Source organism: Sabethes cyaneus, chromosome 2 (assembly GCF_943734655.1).
Source record: "Sabethes cyaneus chromosome 2, idSabCyanKW18_F2, whole genome shotgun sequence".
Lineage (NCBI taxonomy): Eukaryota > Metazoa > Arthropoda > Insecta > Diptera > Culicidae > Sabethes > Sabethes cyaneus.
The window spans coordinates 141041322-141063977 of record NC_071354.1 but is presented as its reverse complement, the minus strand read 5'-3'; the positions used below and the strand labels follow the sequence as shown (position 1 = coordinate 141063977).

Below are 22656 nucleotides of genomic sequence, written 5' to 3'. Positions count from 1 at the left end.
GCAAGATGAATTATTTCATAATCCAAAAATATCCCGCGGAACCAGGTACCGGATGTTCCGGAACCGATGGTAAAATGGCCATTTGGCTTCCAAATGACCTTATTTTATTTTCATCAGTCTTATTAAATCAAGCCGATGTGATTTGATGTGTCGCAAGATGGGTTATCCTAAAATACAAAAATGGCCCCAAAACCCGGGTACCGGATGTTCCGGGACCAATGCTGATGTACCCATTTGCCTTCAAAATGTCTTTATTATACTTTCAATAGTCTTACGTTATCAAGCTGATGTAATTTGACGTGTCGCAAGATAAATCATCCTAAAATTTAAAATTGTCCTCAAAAACCGGGTACCGGATGTTCCAGAACCAATAAGGAAATGGCCGCTTGGGTCCAAAATGTTCCCATTGCACTTCCATTAATCTTATTTTATCAAGCCAATGTGATTTGATGTGCCGCAAAATGAATTATCTCAAAATATAAAAATGTCCCCCGGGACCTGGTAGTGGGTGTTCCGGAACCGACGCAGAAGTGGCCATCTGTCAACAAATATTCCCCAACATACCTTGGGTGCTAGTTTTTGGCCATAGCTTTCAAACGAGGTAAAGAAAACGAAATTCGGATTGAAAATGGATGAATGAGAGCAATTTCAAAACTTGGGTCGTTTTCGACCCTAATGCATAATATGTAACTTTTTTCTAATGCATTAGGAAGGTTAATTTGTGGCAATACTAAGTTTGTCGGGTCAGCTAGTTATTTATAAAACAGAAAAAATTAGGTGACTTGGACCTGTTTTTTTAAATACTCTTGAATACCAAAGCAAAGCGTAGATGCTACATTCCGTTATCGAAACTTGACCTTCTGTTTTTATACGATAGACTTCGCAGCCAGCTGTTAGAGTACAGGACAATTGCAGGGCCAGTTGCTACGACCCTATTGATCCTAATAGCCTCTCCCAGCCGAGATTCGAACATACGATGACTGGCTTATTAGGCAGCGTCATACCTCGAAGCCAACTGGGAAGCCCTTGAGTGAAAGGTTTTGGTTAAAGCAGAGAGCTGACACGATGTGTTAAATAGGTGAAAGTGAACGTCTTTAGCGAGACATAAATTTAGTGATAGTTAAGAAATGCGATAGGCTTTACGGACGTTTGCTTGTTTATACTATTTACATACTAGCTGACCCGACAAACTTCGTATTGCCACAAATTAACCTGTGTTGTACATAAATCATGAATCTCAGATGATCTTTGTCACAATCTCAAGTTTTGCAAGCCCCCCAGTGGGCGGCGCTTCCGACGGCGGGTCACCGGCAACACTCGCGACCGTCTCGTCCTGAATGATCTAGTGTTACTATAGATAGTTTTTGTGGTCTTGTATTGACTAATGTTTTATGGAAGAGTCTCGAATTTCTCGAGTTCGATTAGTTTTTGAGTTTCGCAAAAATTTCTGTATTTTTTTTGAAACGATGGTTCTACAATTGATGAAGGGACGGTAGGGGAAAGAAATGAAAATTTTTGGTGAAGGAGGGGGAAGATCGGAAAGGAAGGGGGGGGGGGGTATTGGTAGCTATGCTTGACAAGTAGTCATTTTGACTCCTACCTTTTGTCCAATGCTGGAAGGTGCATGAGTCGAACCAAGCTGTAATCTGAGATTATAACCGGATTCGAACCCACAACACCCGGTTATAATCTCAGATTACAGCTTGGTTCGACTCATGCACCTTCCAGCATTGGACAAAAGGTAGGAGTCAAAATGACTACTTGTCAAGCATAGCTACCAATACCCCCCCCCCCTTCCTTTCCGATCTTCCCCCTCCTTCACCAAAAATTTTCATTTCATTCCCCTACCGTCCCTTCATCAATTGTAGAACCATCGTTTCAAAAAAAAAAATATTAATATATGTATGACCTCATTCCAAGGTCAAGACTAAAATCTTGAGATTAGTCTAAAAATTTCTGTTTTATTTGTATGAGAGTCCACATCCCCCTACCACAGGGGTGAGAGGTTTCTAACTATCGTAAAATAAATTCAAGACTCCAAAATCTCCCACATGCCAAATTTGGTTCCATTTGCTTGATTAGTTCTCAAGTTATAAGGAAATTTGAATTTCATTTGTATGGGAGCTCCCCTCTTAAAAGGGGAAGGGGTCGTAATTCACCATAGAAAAAACTTCTGCCATCTAAAACTCCCACATGCCAAATTTGGTTCCATTCGATTGATTAGTTCTCGAGATAAGAGGAAATTTGCATTTCATTTGTATGGAAGCCCACCCTCTTAAAGGGGAGATGGGCCATAACTCGCTTTCTAAAGAAGAGAGGGGTCTCAATTCACCATACAAAAAAATCTTGCGTCCAAAACCACTTACATGTCAAATTTGGTTCCATTTGCTTGATTAGTTCTCGAGTTATGAGGAAATTTGTTTTTCATTTGTATAGGAGCCCCCCCCCCCTCTTAAAGTTGGGAAATCCACAGAAAATATACCATAGAAAATATTCTTGCCTACAAAAACACCCACATGATAAATTTGGTTCCATTTGCTTGATTAGTTCTAGTGTTATGAGGAAATTTGTATTTCGTTTGTATGAGAGCCCCCCTCTTAAAAAGGTAAGGGGTCCTAATTCATCATAGAAAAAATGGTTGCCTCCAAAAACACCCACATGCCAAATATGGTTCCATTTGCTTGATTAGTTCTCGAATTATGAGGAAATTTGTATTTCATTTGTGTAGAAGCACCCCCTCTTAAAGTTGGGAGGGGTCCTAATTCACCATAGAAAATATTTTTGCCTCCAAAAACCTCCACATGCCCAATTTGGTTCTATTTGCTTGATTAGTTCTCGAGTTATGAGGAAATTTGAATTTCATTTGTATAGGAGCCCCCCCTCCTAAAGTAGGTAGGGGTCCCGATCCATCATAGAAAAAATTTTTGTCTCCAAAAACACCCACGTGCCAAATTTGGTTCCATTTGCGTGATTAGTTCTCGAGTTATGAGGAAATTTGTATTTCGTTTGTATAGGAGCCCCCCCCTCTTAAAGTTGGGAGTGGTCCCAATTCACCATAGAAAATATACTTGCGCTCGAAAACTTTCACATGCCAAATTTGGTTCCATTTGCTTGATTAGTTCTCGAGTTATGAGGAAATTTGTATTTCGTTTGTATAGGAGCCCCCCCTCTTAAAGTGGGGAGGGGTTCTAATTCACTATAGAATATATTCATGTCCTAGAAAACTGGCACATGCCAAATTTGGTTCCATTTGCTTGATTAATTCTCGAGTTGTGAGGAAATTTGCATTTCCTTTGTATAGGAGCCCCCCTTCCTAAAGTGGGGAGGGGTTTCAATTCATCATAGAAAAAAATAATGTCTCCAAAAACACCCACTTGCCAAATTTTGTTCCATTTGCTTGATTAGTTCTCGAGTTATGAGGTAATTTGTATTTCGTTTGTATAGGAGCCCCCCCTCTTAAAGTTGGGAGGGGTCCTAATTCACCATAGAAAATATTCTTGCCCTCGAAATTTTTCACATGCTAAATTTTGTTCCATTTGCTTGATTAGTTCTTCAGTTATGAGGAAATTTGTATTTCATGTGTATAGGATCCCCCCCTCCTAAAACGGGTAGGGGTCCCAATTCATCATAGAAAAAATTTTTGTCTCCAAAAACACTCACATGCCAAATTTGGTTCCATTTGCTTAATTACTTCTCGAGTTATGAGGAAAATTGTGTTTCTTTGGTACAGGAGCCCCCCTCTTAAAGTTGGGAGGGGTCCTAATTCACCATAGAAAATATTTTTGCCCTCGAAAACTTTCACATGCCAAATTTGGTTTCATTTGCTTGATTAGCTCTCGAGTTATGAGGAAATTTGTATTTCATTTGTATAGGAGCCCCCCCTCCTAAAGTGAGGAAGGGTCCCAGTTCATCATAGAAAAAATTTTTGTCTCCAAAAACACCCACGTGTCAAATTTGGTTCCATTTGCTTGATTAGTTCTCGAGTTATGAGGAAAATTGTGTTTCTTTGGTACAGGAGCCCCCCTCTTAAAGTGGGGAGGGGTCCTAATTTACTATAGAAAATATTCTTGCCCTCGAAAACCTTCACATGCCAAATTTGGTTCCATTTGCTTGATTAGTTCTCGAGTTATGAGGAAATTTGTATGGAAGCCCCCCCTTTTAAAGAGGAGAGGTGTTATAATTCCCCTTATAAAGAGGGGAGGGGTCTCAATTTACCATAGAATAAATTCTTGTCACCGAAAACACCCACATGCCAAATTTTGTTCTATTTGCTTGATTAGTTGTCGAGTTATGGAGAAATATGTGTTTCATTTGTATCGGAGCCCCCCCTCTTAATGGGGGGAGGGGTTTCTAACCATCACTAAAACCTTTCCTGGCCCCAAAAAACCTCTACATGCATATTTTCATGCCGATTGGTTTAGTAGTTTTCGATTCTATAAGGAACATACGGACAGACAGACAGACAGAAATCCTTATTTATAGGTATAGATTAGTGTCAAAAACACCGTGTGTTTGCTTACCTTGTAAGTTACTGTTTCCGGATTAATATTGAGGATCTCCACATTGCCTACCAGTTCGCTGCCGGACCTAGTAAATTGGATTGAGGTCTGTGGAAATATTCGTAACATCTCGCCTAAAATAAAACAATCAAGACAAATAAAAAAATCGGTGTGGTGTTGATTTATTTTATGTATGAAACTCTCTCTCTATTGTGACGCGTTTGGAAGATTATTGCAGGGCGGGCTAAAGCTTTGTGTCCAGAGTACATTTAATCAGCGACCAACGATAGCAAATAATTGACGGTCTGATAATAACGAATAGATAAACAAGCCCACACTTTGCAACAGTGTTTTCGTGGGGATAGAAAATAAAGCTCGCTTCTGAATGATTGTTTTAGCTGTTGTCGCTTCACATCCGTTAATTCTACGTCAACCCTTTGCTTCATGGATCACGCTAATTTATTTTCTTTTATTATACTTTACGTGCAGTTGAATGTATTTATTTTTAGGCTTCAATTTCATACTTCATTGCTCAATTAAATACTAGATAATAAAAAAAAACATGACATTATTTAAACATTTTTTCAGAGTCTCAAGATAACGCAGGAAATCAGTAAGTGAACAGAGCCAACGAAATACTTTTGAGCCTTGTCCGTCCTCAACTTTTTCGCTCTAGTCATTAATATTAATAGTGGTAGCCAAAAATTAGCTTTTACTTCGCTCAAACTTACCGTCAACGTTTTCAAAATTTGTGTTTGACGACTCGTTCATCGGGGAATCCTGCGGACTGAGGTTGGCGAAATGAACCTATAACATAGAGGCGACTGTTAATATAACTACAATTTATTTTTTCATTTCACTACTGAATTCAAGTAGATGTTTCAATTTTATCAAACATGTTCATAAATATAGTAAAAGAAATGTCTTACGCGCAGTTCTTTGCAAGGTAAAATCAACAATCAATTTCTGACCCTTTCCGGATAGCAAAATTGTACCGTTTTGGTTTGCGAGTTCTGATACAGACAATAATTTTATTATGTCACGTAAAAATAGACACAAGCGAAGTCGTCGAACTTGATCAGCGTTTGCTGGGATAAAGTAGAAGCACAATCTCGGAATAACTTTTCAACAAAAAAGAGTGAGCAATAATTTTTCACTTGGCGGTGTTAGATTTCGTAAAATATTTCTGAACAATACACAAAGTCTTAAAACGGTTTTTCATTAACTAAAAACATCACTGTACAACATAAAAACATATTTTTATAAAACAGCGAAACATTTGATTGTGCGCTGCACTTTTCAATTTTCACTATCCCAGAATGATAAATTTTGCCAGTCAACTAGCGACATTGACTTGTTATTTTCATCTTTTCTCGCAGGCGTTCACTTGACAGTTGGCACACGTTAATTGACAGCTCTGTGAGGCTTGCGTGCAAGGTGCAACATTGTACAAAAAGCAGGGCTGCCAGGTGAATCGGGATAAACCTGTCACTTCTCGGATGTATTGTTGTTGCAGTTGAAAACCGAAATAATCGACTCGCGACATTCGGTTTTATTCTTGTTCTGAGTGTCGCAACTACGTCGCACATGGTGCGCTGTATAGCGCATCAATGTGCGATCACAGCGCACCACGTGCGACGTAGTTGCGACACACAGAACAAGAATAAAACCGAATTTCGCACGTCGATTATTACGGTTTTCAACTGCAACAACAATATTACATGCCTTTTCGTACCAGTGTCCTCTATTTTCACCACTTCGAAACCATTTGTGCCACTCTTTACTCTTGTGGATCTGACGGAAAACCTTACGCATTAAAAAGTCCGCCAAGAGCTATCCGTCCGGTGCAAATAAGTTATTGACACCCTGCGGTAAGACGTAGTCCTACGGCAATAAACACATTATTGTTCGAAACCACATAACTTAGCAACCACATTACAAAGGAAGAATACAAGGTATTCAAACAAGAACATGTAAGTTATACTATGATGACAAGCATGACTCTCCGAGAGCTGCTGTCCTGGTTAATGCAAATATTAATTGTTTTGCCATTACAGAGTTCATTAAACGAGACATCGTCGCGATCAGAGTTGAGGTACCAACCGCCAGGGGAAAATCCGATATTATCATAGCATCGGCATATTTTCCTGGTGATTGTCCTGAGACTTCCACTCAAGAGGTTGCGGCGTTTGTAAAATACTGCAGAGAAGTCAACAAAGACTTTATCACCGGCTGTGATGCCAACGCTCATCACACTCTGTGGGGAAGTACTGACATCAACAATCGAGGTGAGTGCCTTTTAGAATTTCTCTCGTCAAACAATATCTATATTGCTAATAGAGGCAATGAACCTACATTCATAAATGCTATCAGGGAGGAAGTCTTGGACCTGACCCTGTGCAGTCCAGTAATTTCGGAGAAAATACAGAATTGGGTGGCCTAGTGTCACAGGTCCCATATCGAGATCCTAGGAAAACCAACTGGGATCAGTATGCGCTTGAGCTCGAATCGAAAAACCTCACTACAAGAATTAGGTCGGTTCAACAACTTGAGTCGGCCTCAAAAATCTTAAACCAAACGATAGTCTCTGCTTATAACAGTAATTTTCCACTTATAAGGGTTACTTCAACTAGGAATGTTCCCTGGTGGAACAGAAGGCTCGAACGGCTTCGCAAAATGGCGCGAAAACTGTTCAATAGAGCAAAGATTACTGCGGACTGGACTCAATATAGGAGAGCTCTAACCGAATATAGCAAAGAACTAAGACGATCAAAAAGGAAATCTTGGGTACACGATTGTGAAAGCATTGAAAGTACTCCAATTGTGGCAAGACTTAGGGTTGCCAAGTCTGAAAATTACAAAAAACCGGCCGGTCGGTCCCGTCTTCAAAAAAATGCCAGGGAGGGGGCTCCCCAGTCAGGTCGCTGTGGCATTTTTGTATTTATAGTATATTAAAGGATTTGCCTGGAATGTGTAAATGTGTCTAGTCGCCGGTAGATGTAACCGTTGACAGTTTTCCGTGTAAATGGGATGATGAGTAGTCAGTGGAGACGAACGGCAGGACATCACAGTCGCAACCACACCGAACATTGAATGGACAATTGGAGGTAGTAACAACCTGCTTCTGGCGCTAGTGGACAATTTAATGTATATTACCGCCAGAAGCAAGGTATTGTCACTGCAAAACTAGCTACACTCAAGTACTTTTTTTACACGATTTAGTTTTTTGAGTATTAAGAACGGGGTAACTTAGAGACCATTTATTTATTTCTCAATACATTTGGGAGTAGCTCGACATTCCTCACGTAGATTGTAAATAGTTCCTTAGTGTAGGGAACGAGCCGAGTTAGATGAATCAGCGTAAAACAAATCTAATGAAACTGAATTATTTACTTGAGTGTAACTGAAACCCCTTGCATAGGAAGAATACCGTCATACGAACGATGAGAGACAAGGAGAGAAATGAATCGTTCAATATGAGACTTACGCATACTGTGGCATGATATAGCATGCTCTAAACAAGTCAGTTTTTGGACGAACGTAGACTTTGACGGACGTTGTTCCGTATTCCGGAGGGTTCAGTTGGAAATAACCGACGGACACGACATTGGCGCAGTCGGTAGGATATACGTAGTTTGATCTGGCCTGTAGAAAATCGCTTGTGTGCGAAGGTTTCCCTGAGAGCTGATGATGAAAATGATGATTGCAATGACGGAAATAATTATGGTAATGACAAAACTGATTCTGGTGATATTGAAAGTAAGGATTGCAATGAAGAAAATAATTATAATAATGACTAAAGTGATGATGAAAATGAGGTAAATGATTATGGTAATATCGAATCTGACGTATGTGATGGCTGTAATGACGAATATAAAGATAGAAATGAAGTAAATGATGATGGCAATGACGAATCTGATGAAAGAGATGATTGTAAAGACGAAACGAAAGCGATGATGCTAATAACGAAAATGACGATGGTAATGCCAAAATAGCAATGGTAATGACGAAAATGATGAGGGTAATAACGAAAATGATAATGGTAATGACGACAATGATAGTATTGATGATAGAAAATGATGACGATAAAAATGATAGTGATAATGACGTAAATGATGATGGTAATGTCGAAAAATATGCAGACGATATTGACGATTTGGTTATTTCAATGATGTTAGTTTTGTTGACCTGGATGATAATCATTTTGATCATTTTGATGATGCTGATGATTTTGAAGTCGTGGATAATGTTGACGGTTTAGATAATGATGACTATTTGATGAAGATGTTGATATAGATGTTGATTTTAATTATTTCGATGGCGTGAATGATGATTTTGAACGTTTTGATGATGTTGATGATTCCAATTATGTTAACGATTTTACTTATGTTAACGATTTTAATTATGATGATGGTAATGGTAATTATAATGGTAATGACGAAATTGATAGTGGTAATGATTAAAACGATGCGGATGTCAAAAATGATGATGGTCATAAGTTTTTTTGGTCAATTAATCAGAAGAGTAGAGGAGGGGGTGAATGTAGGGAACGAGCCGAGTTAGATGAATCAGCGTAAAACAAATCTAATGAAACTGAATTATTTACTTGAGTGTAACTGAAACCCCTTGCATAGGAAGAATACCGTCATACGAACGATGAGAGACAAGGAGAGAAATGAATCGTTCAATATGAGACTTACGCATACTGTGGCATGATATAGCATGCTCTAAACAAGTCAGTTTTTGGACGAACGTAGACTTTGACGGACGTTGTTCCGTATTCCGGAGGGTTCAGTTGGAAATAACCGACGGACACGACATTGGCGTAGTGCTCCCAAATTGTGAGTATGTTAAGTTGAATATAATAGTGGCGTCTGTCAAACGCCTGTTCGAGAAAATTAAAAAAGATGCTTGTGCGCATCTGGCTGTTTTCTGAACTGCCTCTGTGAAGGCTGTTTTTTGAACATATGTGTTTTTTTGCGTGTGTGATTGCGTGCCTCCGGGAAGGCAGAATGGTTTGCTGAAACACGCTGGTATGCGTAGTTTGAACGCCTCTGGGAAGGCTGTGCAAAATCGTTTGTGTACGATAGCTCTCCTGAGAGGGACTTTTAGTAACTCGCTTGTGTGCGTCTTTCTTTATTGCAATACGCTGGTGTGCGCGAAAAGATGCTTGTGCGCATCTGGTTGCTTCGGAATTGCCTCTGTGAGGGCTGTTTTTTGCACATGCTTGCGTGTGTGATTTGCGAGTATGATTCGCGTGCCTCCGGGAAGGCAGAATGGTTTACTGAAACACGCTGGTATGCGTAGTTTAATCGCCTCTGGGAAGGCTGTGCAAAATCGTTTGCATACGATAGCTCCCCTGAGAGGGACTTTTAGTAACTCGCTTGTGTGCGTCTTACTTTATTGGAATACGCTGGTGTGCGCGAAAAGATGCTTGTGCGCATCTGGCTGTTTTCTGAACTGCCTCTGTGAAGGCTGTTTTTTGAACATATGTGTTTTGCGTGTGTGATTGCGTACCTCCGGGAAGGCAGAATGGTTCACTGAAACACGCTGGTATGCGTAGTTTAATCGCCTCTGGGAAGGCTGTGCAAAATCGTTTGCATACGATAGCTCCTTTGAGAGGGACTTTTAGTAACTCGCTCTTGTATGCGTCTTATTTTGTTGGAATACGCTGGTGTGCGCGGATTACGCGCAAAATGGTTTACTGAAACACGCTGGTATGCGTAGTTTGATCGCCTCTGGGAAGGCTGTGCGAAATCGTTTGTGTACGATAGCTCCCCTGAGAGGGATTTTTAGTAACTCGCTTGTGTGCGTCTTACTATTATTGGAATACGCTGGTGGGCGCGAATTAGTGGCGTCTGGCAAAGGTCTATTTGAGAAAATTGAAAAGATGCTTGTGCGCATCTGGCTGGTTTTTGAACTGCCTCTGTGAGGGCGACTTTTTGCACATGCGTATTTTTTGCGTGTGATTTGCGATTATGATTCGCGTGCCTCCGGGAAGGCAGAATGGTTTACTGAAACACGCTGGTATGCGTAGTTTGATCGCCTCTGGGAAGGCTGTGCATAATCGTTTGTGTACGATAGCTCCCCTGAGAGAGATTTTTGTAACTCGCTTGTGTGCGTCTTACTATTATAGGAATACGCTGGTGTGCGCGAATTAGTGGCGTCTGGCAAAGGTCTATTTGAGAAAATTGAAAAGATGCTTGTGCGCATCTGGTTATTTTTTAGCTGCCTCTGTAAGGGCGACTTTTTGCAAATGCTTTGTGTGTGATTCGCGTGCTGAAACACGCTGGTATGCGTTGTTTGATCGCCTCTGAGAAGGCTGTGCGAAATCGTTTGTGTACGAAAGCTCCCCTGAGTTGGACTTTTAGTAACTCGCTTGTGTGCGCCAGACTTTATTGGAATACGCTGGTGTGCGCGTATTAGTAGCGTCTGGCAAAGTTCATCTGAGAAAGTTGAAAAGATGCTTGTGCGCATCTGGTTATTTTTTAGCTGCCTCTGTAAGGGCGACTTTTTGTATATGCTTTGTGTGTGATTCGCGTGCTGAAACACGCTGGTATGCGTAGTTTGATCGCCTCTGGGAAGACAGTGCAAATTTGTTTGTATGCGATTGCTCCCCTGAGAGGGACTTTTAGTAACTCGCTTGTGTGCACCTGCCTTTTCGGAATACGGTGGTTTGGGCGTATTAGCGGTGTCTGGTAAACGTTCATCGGAGAAAGTTGAAAAGATGCTTGTATGCATCTGGTTATTTTTTTAGCTGCCTCTGTGAGGGCTACTTTTTGCATATGCTTCGTCGAAAAACACGAATCTGATCCTGATATCTTTTAGCTGCCTCTGTGAGGGCTACTTTTTGCATATGCTTCGAGTGTGATTCGCGTGCCTCTAGGAAGGTAGAAATAGAATAGTTTACTGAAACACGCTGATATACGTAGTTTGATCTGGCCTGTAGAAAATCGCTTGTGTGCGAAGGTTTCCCTGAGAGCTGATGATGAAAATGATGATTGCAATGACGGAAATAATTATGGTAATGACAAAACTGATTCTGGTGATATTGAAAGTAAGGATTGCAATGAAGAAAATAATTATAATAATGACTAAAGTGATGATGAAAATGAGGTAAATGATTATGGTAATATCGAATCTGACGTATGTGATGGCTGTAATGACGAATATAAAGATAGAAATGAAGTAAATGATGATGGCAATGACGAATCTGATGAAAGAGATGATTGTAAAGACGAAACGAAAGCGATGATGCTAATAACGAAAATGACGATGGTAATGCCAAAATAGCAATGGTAATGACGAAAATGATGAGGGTAATAACGAAAATGATAATGGTAATGACGACAATGATAGTATTGATGATAGAAAATGATGACGATAAAAATGATAGTGATAATGACGTAAATGATGATGGTAATGTCGAAAAATATGCAGACGATATTGACGATTTGGTTATTTCAATGATGTTAGTTTTGTTGACCTGGATGATAATCATTTTGATCATTTTGATGATGCTGATGATTTTGAAGTCGTGGATAATGTTGACGGTTTAGATAATGATGACTATTTGATGAAGATGTTGATATAGATGTTGATTTTAATTATTTCGATGGCGTGAATGATGATTTTGAACGTTTTGATGATGTTGATGATTCCAATTATGTTAACGATTTTACTTATGTTAACGATTTTAATTATGATGATGGTAATGGTAATGACGAAATTGATAGTGGTAATGATTAAAACGATGCGGATGTCAAAAATGATGATGGTCATAAGTTTTTTTGGTCAATTAATCAGAAGAGTAGAGGAGGGGGTGAATGTAGGGAACGAGCCGAGTTAGATGAATCAGCGTAAAACAAATCTAATGAAACTGAATTATTTACTTGAGTGTAACTGAAACCCCTTGCATAGGAAGAATACCGTCATACGAACGATGAGAGACAAGGAGAGAAATGAATCGTTCAATATGAGACTTACGCATACTGTGGCATGATATAGCATGCTCTAAACAAGTCAGTTTTTGGACGAACGTAGACTTTGACGGACGTTGTTCCGTATTCCGGAGGGTTCAGTTGGAAATAACCGACGGACACGACACTTAGCTGCACCGTTTTCGAGTAATCGAAAAAACAAACCGTGTAAAAAAGACTTAAGTGTATCTGCAATGAACCACTGCTCAGGATACCTACTAATAAATTTATCAGAAAATTTAAAAAATCAGGTAAAAAGTACAAATCCGGCTTCATATGTCGGCAAACCGGCCTTTTTGCCGGATTGACCGATCACCGGCTTTGCTAGTGAAAAACCGGTCGGGCCGGCCAAAAACCGGCCACTTGGCAATCCTAGCAAGACTTAACAAGACTCTTGCTAACGATCATTCGAACGGACTCGGTACTCTCAAGAAAGATGACGGTTCGTTCACAAAATCCCCGACTGAAGTACTAGACTTGATGATGGGGACTCACTTTCCGGGATCCTCCTCAGTTCATGCTGCTGCCAGCTCGGACTCTGATTGTGATATAGGATGTTCTCAAAGAAACTCTTCGGGATCTGAGAGAACAAAAGAGATTGCAACCAGAGTCGCAGGGATGGCTTTCACTAGGGCTAGGATGGAAAACGCAGTCAGTGAAATCCTCTCAACCTTATAAATCGGCAGGTGCGGATGGGATTTTCCCAGCGCAGATTCAAAATGGAGAATCAGCGCTAATTCCATCTCTAATCGAGATTTTCAAGGCAAGTCTGATACCAAATCATATTCCGTCTACATGGAGATTGGTAAAAGTTGTATTTATACCAAAACCAGGAAAACGTGACAAATCACATCCAAAAGCCTTCAGACCAATTAGTTTATCATCAGTATTGTTGAAAATTATGGAAAAGGTATTATATGAATACATTAAGTCTAAATACATGATTAGATATCCATTATCGAAACACCAGTTTGCTTACCAAGCTGGGAAATCTACAATCACAGCACTACACACGCTCGTGACAAAAATTGAAAAGTCTCTTTCATCGAAAGAAACAGCATTAGGCGCATTTCTCGACATCGAAGGGACCTTTGATAATGCTTCTTATTTATCATTCGCAAATGCGATGAAGAAAAGACAGTTTGATAACTGTATAGTCGAATGGATCCACAGTATGCTCACACATAGGCAAATCACCTCGGAGCTAGGAGTTGACTACAACCAAAGGTTGCCCACAAGGAGGGGTTCTTTCACCCCTTCTTTGGTCATTGGTAGTTGATGATCTTCTGAGAAGCTTAGAGGCAAAAGGTTTCGAAGCTGTGGGTTTTGCTGATGATTTAGTCATCATGGTTCGTGGAAAATTCGACGAAGTGATATCGGATAGAATGCAAAGGGCCTTAAACCTTACACTATCTTGGTGTAGTAAAGAAGGCCTGGGCATTAATCCTTCAAAAACAACAATTGTTCCTTTCACTAGGAAGAGGAAACTGAAGTTACAGTCTCTGCACCTTGGGGAAGAAGAAATTAAATGTAGCGTCTCAGTTAAATATCTGGGAGTAATCCTAGACGCCAAATTATCTTGGAAAGCACACTTAGATTCAATAATCAGTAAGGCAAACACTGCCCTATGGGTATGTTCAAAAATGGTGGGAAAAACATGGGGCCTCAAACCAAAAATGGTGTTGTGGGTCTACACCGCCATTGTGAGACCTAGGATAGCTTATGCTTCGTGGGTATGGTGGCCAAAAACTTCAGGAGCCACGGCTATTAAAAAGTTGAACAAACTTCGACGATTAGCATGTATGGCCATAACCGGAGCAATGAAAAGCACACCTTCGAAGGCTCTAGAAGCTATTCTCCATCTGCTACCTCTGAATCAACACGTTCAGTTAGAGGCTAAGAAAAGCGCCCTAACACTTAAACGATGGATAACAATACTCGACGGGGATAAAATAGGACACTTGAGTATCCTGAAACTTCTACCTGTTGGCCCAGTTGCGGAAATGAACAGTGATTGGATGGAAGCTAGAACCAACTACGACATCCCATACACGGTAAACGAACCATCACGTTCGGTCTGGGATGAGGGGGGCCTTGCGTCCGCACTGGTTCAATCAAGTTCTATACCGACGGGTCAAAGGTGGGAGTCAAAACGGGTGCTGGAGTGTACGGCCCCAGAACTAGAATATCTATAGCAATGGGAGATTGGCCAACAGTTTTGCAGGCTGAGATAGCTGCTATAATAGAATGTGCAAACGTCTGTCTCAAAAGGAAATACAGACATGCTAATATCTGCATTTTCTCTAACAGCTAATCGGCACTAAAAGCGCTTAAAGCTTTTAAGTGTTTCTCAAAACTTGTCTGGGATTGCATTTGTCTCTTACTCTTACTGAGTCAGGTAAACTCGGTAAACCTGTACTGGGTCCCTGGTTATTGCGGAATAGATGGAAATGAACTCGCAGACGAACTAGCCAGATGTGGTTCTAACTCTCCATTCACAGGTCTGAATCCATTCTGCGGTATCTCGGACTGTGCGATGAAGAGTGGGCTGAAACAATGCGAGAGCCGAATGATTATGGCCAATTGGATGGCCGTACAGTCGCTCAAACAATCAAAGAAATTTATAATGCCTAGTATTAAGGTTACTCAGAAGCTACTGAGTCTCAATAAGATAGATCTCAGTACGTTTACCGGTCTGGTGACAGGACATTGCCCGAGTAAATATCATCTTCGGAATCTCGGTTTCGTGCAAGATGATATTTGTCGCCTGTGTAATACCGAGAGCGAAACCTCGGAACACTTACTCTGCAATTGTGGAGCACTAATAGGACGCAGACTGCAGTATCTCAAAAAGACCCTACTAGAGCCTAGGGAGATCTGGTTTGCGTCGCCGATCAGGATTATAAGGTTTATAAACCAAGTCATCCCTGATTGGCACCTGTCTCGCTCCAGCTACCAGCCTACCACTTCCTCAATAAGTGATAGGTAAGCCTGAAGCGTACAGCAAAAGAAACAATGGGGCATACCACAATAGTTCAAAATAATGGACGCAGTGGTGAGAGTACCCAACAGAAGAGGAGGAAACCACATAACTTTTTTTCATGAACATACTGAGGGCATCATTTTTTCGTCATTTAAAGGATGTATGCGGAAACTGATTGATATTTAGGCATATTTTTGGATGTGAAATATCTTGTGTTGCCAAAAACGAATACTTTTGTTGCCAAAATCGAACCATGCTAAAATCGAACCGTGTCAAATTCGAAATACAACTGTACTACGAATACGACCACTGGAAACGCCACTTTTGTCAAAATGCAGTGCTCCATTTCTTAAAACTGGTTATTTTACCTTAGGAGTTAATATATTTGAATCTTTTCAAATTCAAATAATTCAAATATTAACAATTCAAATACGGTTCGCATTCATGCTTGTAATTTTTTTAAATTTTGTATGAATATCTAAACTACGACTTAAATAGGGTTACGGACCCTGTTCGTCATACGTAAACACGATCCATACCTTATTGCGAGTTTTTATAAGAATTAATCTGCAAGTACTCTTGTTTTTTAGACCAGATCAATCGGACACATCTTGCCTGTACTTGTATACCCATTCAGACCGAAAAAATATTTCGGAACTTACATTTCCCAGAGGAACAATTTATCATGCTCCAGTGGTAGTTCGTCATACGAAAATTCACTTCGTTATTTCTTTCGTTTATCATGGACAGACAGCAATTATTTACAAAAATCTATGCATGTATTCTTTGAGCCGTGTGCAAGAGCTACCCAACTACTATAAAAAAAGTGGAAATAGCTTGAATCACAGCTCAAAATTTCCGAGCGATTAGCAGATTCTCTTTGTCATAGTCAAAACTGATAGGAAAAAACCAAGAAGACTTCTATTTTTCGAACAGAGTGAAAAATAGTAATTTTCTAACATATTCTGTTCCTCAATAGCGAAGAGAAAATCCATAAATATCAATATGAGTTTAGTTTGAATGTAATTCGCATCAAAATTGGTTATAATGCTGGATTCTTGTCTGGAAAGTAGATGATAGGGATGGGAATCGAAAGCCAAAGTATTGATATCAGGTATCGCAATATATCGGACCGATCCGATACTGAGTAATGAGTATATCGCAACCAAAATATCGATACTTCGATATTCACCGATATCGAAACCCGAAATATTCAGAAAGTTTTCAGATACGATCCGTCACGGGCTTGCGATGCGGCCACCTGCCTCGTTTATGTCGCCGGCATCTACGCACCTCCAAGATACAGTATACGTTCCACTCGACAATGTTCGCTGCAGATTTATTGGTCAGGCGGGCACTTTTTAACTAGAAACATCAGGACTAGAACTGATCAGTTTCAAACAATTTTTCAATAGATTGGTCTAAAATGCAACAAAATATCCGGGCAAGATTTTGTTTCGAAAACCCCGCTGATTTGCTGCATAGTTTGTTATATTCCAACAGAAGCAGCATCATAAATGCTTACATTAAGGGGGCATAGTACTTTTTCAGTTTAAAAAAATCGAAATTTTTTTTATTGATTATTTCGAAAGATTAACATTTTGACCAGATGTTTTTCAAGTCATTTCGATGAATTCCAAAAATTGGCAAAGTTACAGCTATTTGTACCGCGCATGTCTGGAGCGATTACACAGCGAATAAAAACTTCAACGTCGTTTTTCTCGAAACCAGGTTTTGAAAGTCGGTACCATAAATATCTCAAGAACGACTCAAGCTATTCTCATGATTCTTTTTTTGTTTCAAAGCCAACAAAATTATCTAGTGTTTGACCCATCCTTTTTTTGATATTACAATTTTTGTATTTTTTAGAAATGTTTAAAGTCAATTTTTTCGACTAAAAACCTTACTTTTATGTTTGAATGTCCGCCATTTTGTTATGTGTTCGAATTTTAAAAAAAGGATGGGTCAAACACGAGATAATTTAATATACTTTCATGTCGTTTTGGAATTTTTCAATTCGGATAAGCCCACCAGCTCCAATCCATGGTACCGCAAATCATGTTTTTTTCGAATGATCATGTTCAAGGAGCCGTAGGGGAGAGGGAAAGAAGTTCACATATGCAAACAAAATTGTAAATATTAGTATAAAGTGCAATGTTTAGAATGCAAAAAACCCGAATCGATTCGCTTTTCGCGTTATCGAGAAAAAAATATTTGAAAAAAGGCAAAAAATATGGTGTAAAAAGTACTATGCCCCCTTAACTCCTATAATCAGAAAAGTGTTAGGTGTAATTTAGATTCGCATAAGTTTACCTTCTCATATTATTTATTCACATTGTGTTATTCTAGGGGGGAAAATATTAAAGATAATCCACATCTCAAAAAATAAAATTCCAAATTAGAATCAGACATTGGCAAAACACCGAGCGTAGCTTATACAGTCGGTACCGTTTCCTATAACGACGCTACCAAGTTCATCTCTTTTTCATACATGCAAACAACCTCGAAGTGTGGCTAAGAATTTATCGGTGGTGTTGAATTTGTCATACTTTTAACACCAGTTTTCAATGCCCCCGGTTAACACATTTCCGAGTTAACTGATATCGGCCAGCGCGCTGGCAAGACTGTCATCTGCATATAATTTGAGTGAAGCCAAAATGTTTGGTCCTGGGGTCCAAGTTGAAAGCTCTCTTTTCAGCTAATTTCGGTAAAGCCCTATATATCCGGAAAAAACTAATAAACTAATGTTAAGTAATAAAAAAGTTTTTAGATTTTCTGAAATATTTTGAGTGACACAAGGCATGGCTGGATTATGAGATTCACATTTTTAGGCAGAGAATATAAATAACTGCTCAGGAGCACGATCGGTTCAAAGCAAATTATCATACGTAGCTCGCTTCACAGTTCACTTTATAAATGGTTCTTGCAAATCAATCTGCGCCTGCAGCAATACGATGTTCGCTGGTGGCTTCAGGAAATAATTAACCTAACAGTCCGTTGATATCGGCATCCACCGTAGAAGAGTATTCTCAAGTTTGCAAAAATACACATGAATGTGCTTCATATTTATTTCAGTTGGCCGTGTGAGTCAGTGAAATAGATAAGGGAATACGAAAACCTAACGCTAGCAAAAAGACACACATCCAGCATATATCCGAGGATCTTTTATGAAGCTAGCACACGCAATCCCGGGTGTTACCGAAGTGCTAAAAACCGGCGTATGAAAGACAACACCGACACTGGTTGCGGTTGGCTTTTTTTGAGTGTGCAGTTCATTTTATCAGGCACGGCAGCAGCGTATCGTCTCAAATAACTTTGTAGCTTTGTAAACTTTGTATTTTTCAAATGCGGCATGCAGTATGGTTCAGCTTTTAGACATGCCTGTTTGGAAGCTTGAAAACTGAAAAATGCGAGTTCGATAATTTGGCAAAAAGTTATGCGTGAAAAACTGACCTTTTTGTAGCTTTCGATACCTATAATATCGGATGAAAAGGTATCAATATCCGATAAAATCGCATGGTAAAATATCGATGCCGGATACTCGATATATCAAATGAAAATATCGATACCTCCGGTATCGATAAAATATCGCACATCCCTAGAGATGAAGACCCGCCGTAGACAGGACGAACCAATCCTGCACCCTAGGTATATGTATTTTAGTCGTGATCTAAACAATATTTATCAGTTTGTTGACAGTTCAATGCCCTTTAAATGGAAAATACATTCAAAATTATCTGACACAAAAGCAGTGGCAGAACTGGTGAATCACACTGTACAAATAGCTACAAATTTGTTGATCAGATCTTCGAATGTACAGTTCTGAGGAAAATATAATTAACTGCGAATAGTGCCTTACAAGAAGGTGATAAATATCTAATGAAAGTGAATAGACCCATTTCCTTTGCAAATGAGAATATAAAAGAGCAGCGGGTGACCGACTGATACTGGAACAGTCTAACCTATTTTACAATGAGTTTTTCACGATGCAATGAAACATCAAACTTATGGTGTCAGCAAAACATACACGACCGTTGTTTTTAATTATACACGAAATTTTTCAGTATGCCCAAAAAATACTAGTAATCTGCTAAATACGTTGTGTAATAAATCTACACTGAAAACAGAATTTTATAATAATATATTGAAAAGATGCTTTCATACCCTTGCCATTTTCCGTTTAAATAGTCAGGATGAAAAGGAGCGTTCAGTCACTATTCGATTCAACTGTAGTTTTCTGTCTTGAGGTAACTTTAATTTCTTCAAATTCAGCGTTATACTGATTTACCAATAACCAATAACACACCGAAAGTCGGAGCTCTTCAGGATTTGTGTCACTGCTCCCGAGAGTCTCAGCATTTGCTGTTCATTTTCTTTTAACTAATCATTGTGCTGAAGATTAGGTTATTTGCTCAGACGACCGATAGTCTGTTACCAAAACACGTTTATCAGATTTGTTGCAGCGCGCAAAGACCCACTTCGTTTCTTCTCTCCCTAATCATTTTCGTATTCAGTAACCTTTACCAAGTAGGGTTCATGGATGGTATATTTCTTTTGCTTGTCGATTCACGTTGTAAACATATATGTATTACATAGCTGTTTCATTCTTCTTCCAAGAACCTGTAACAGCAGCAAATATCCTCTAAGTTCGTTATGTGCTACATTTATCCATGCTTTGGTGCTCTTAACAATCAACTATCTTCTGAACTGTTCAATGCTGCTATTCAGATGTTTAGTATTACGAAAACGCAATTTCACTTTGTTGTTAGGCCGGGGATAGTGCTAGAAATCAATATTTATTTTTGGATTCGGAGTCTATTGATCGTGTTTGAACACACCATAGCGGTGTAGTATCCATTTTGCTACAGTGCATCAATACACTAGTAGGTATTAATCATAACTAAATCATATGCATATAAGCTATAGCTACACGTAACGTCCTATTTCTATAATATATCATACAGACTGAAGGACAGCGAAAATCAGGATCGGACACCTTCTCATATTATTATTTTTGTGTTGTGTTTTACATTTCTCTTGAATTTAAGCACGTGCGGAATCAATTCCAGATTAAATTGTTTTTATCGATAGATTGTTTTCAGTATTTGCATGCGTAACAAACACTGATTTTTCTTCCTAATATTCCAAATATTCTACACACTTCTACACTTTGGCTAAAATCGGTGGAATGCAGCGATAGAATGGTAAATATAACTGAACCAGCAAACGGGTACAATGAGCACATTCAAATACCGCGCGAGCATAAGGCCACTGAACTTCAATAACCGCACTTTGATTCGGTGGGTAAATGGCTAACGGCGTGCAGCGACCGTCGACGGTACGAAAGCGACTAAACAAGCCGAAATTGTTATGACGATGGCGATGATGGGGTGCACGTTTGTATGGGCTGGCCGCTATGCCGGTTCACGATCCACGTGCTTACACGCGCGTGCTCAGTTCTCCTGGCGTCTGATGTTTACTTCTCTTCGCGGTTAAATGCTGAGAGAATTGGGCTTTTACTATCTGAATACAGCGATGATCCAATTTTATGACCGAGAAAACTGATTTGTGTGTTTTTTAGACGTTGGCGCTTTCAAAACTTCTTATATTTAAGACTTAAAAAAATCTCACTTTTCTTGTGATGCCATGTTTGAATATTGTATTCGATTGTCTCTCATATCAATCACATAGCTTGTTTTGACGTAGGACTACGTCTTTCGGCAAGTTTTGAGATAGGGTGTCATTCCAAAAAATCGAAAAATGCGAGCGTCACGAAAAATGAAAGGTTTTGAGCGCAAATAGCTCAGCGGTTTTCCGATCGATTTTCAATATTCTTACACCAATCGATCGGAAAATCTTCTAAGAATTGACCCAAATAAAGAAAAGTATGGATTCTTGATGTTGAACTATTGAAAAATTGAAAATAATGTCCCTATGTTTTACCAGAATTCTCACTTCGTGATTGGTTGGAAGATTCTTTACGATGATCTAAACCTATACCAATTTGATATCTGTGCTTGGGAAGTAAGCCAAAACAAGTGACAAAGTTTCCTCATTTCAACAAGATTTCTTAACACCGCGGTTCAACCTAGACCATTTTGATGTCCTTGCTTGGGAAGTACGCCAGAGAGAGTGACAAAGCCCCCTCGTGCCAACAGATTTCTTACGAACGCGATTAAACCTAGTCCAATTTGATGTCTGTGTTAGGGAGGTGTGCCAGAAAAAATGACACAAGTTCGGCGTCCCAACAGATCGCAAATTCTTTACTGCGAGACGATTAAACCTCGGCGAATTTGATATCTGTGTTAAAAATGTGCTACAGCTGTAACTGCCTATAAAAGCATAACTGTCCCATATGGAAAAACGTGAAGCGTGGGAAAATGAGATTGAAAGTGGCTGACTGATTTATATGTTGTGCGTCATTATACAAGAATTATTTTACTTTATTCGACAAAAACATCACGTTACACTAGTAATTGAACTATCCACATAAATTTTGTTGTTAAATTGAACACCAATGCAATATTTTTTTCGAAATTTCGATGATGGGACAGTTATGCTTTTATTTACAAGCGCAAGTTGCTAAATAAAAGCATGTCTGTCCCATATTTTTTTCAATTTTTGCCAGTACATAGTGAAAGATAGTTTCTACGCCAAAGTATGCCCTACAGAAATGCTCCTATAATATTCCAAGATCTCAAGGTCGTGATTAAAGAAGACAAGAAAGCCGTCGCGGTGTTAGACATAAAGTCGCCGATCTTTTTCGAAGCAATGATGCTGGCTTCGTAATCACAAATTATAAATCCTAGCCAAGGCTATACCCCGAAGATATTTGAGAAATAATATTCAAAAAGAGCAGCCTTGCTGTTAAAGATAACAGCAAACTGGATGAAGCTCGATTTTCGAACTTCAAGTATGTGCTGCTGTTGAAAAAACAGCACTAGTTATTGTTTTGAAAACTTTTCAATCGAAATAAAACATCAGCATAAAGGATATCGTGGAATCAAAACGAAGAGAAAAGCTGTTCTATTAAATACTCTTTTCCCTGACACCGCCGAAGAAAATTGTGCCAGTGAAAGCTTCGCCGATTAAGAAAAGATTGTGGTCGAACATTGAAATAAACTTAAAAACAAATTAGGCTTATACAAATTTGAAAAAAAGTTTATGTCACCCCCCCCCCTCCCTTCAAAATTTT

At 39.3% G+C, this 22656-nt stretch overlaps 1 protein-coding gene across 6 annotated transcripts in view; it reads right to left on the bottom strand.

Moving 5' to 3' along the window:
- Positions 1-22656, bottom strand: part of LOC128738865 (motile sperm domain-containing protein 2-like) — a 44823-nt gene that overhangs the window by 1355 nt on the left and 20812 nt on the right. For all 6 annotated transcript variants that reach the window (XM_053834314.1, XM_053834315.1, XM_053834317.1 and 3 more), the window contains 2 exons: positions 5231-5306; positions 4521-4633 (listed from right to left, as the gene is read on the bottom strand). In XM_053834314.1, coding sequence (XP_053690289.1) covers positions 4521-4633; positions 5231-5306 — 189 coding nt within the window. The remainder of the gene's footprint in view (positions 1-4520; positions 4634-5230; positions 5307-22656) is intronic.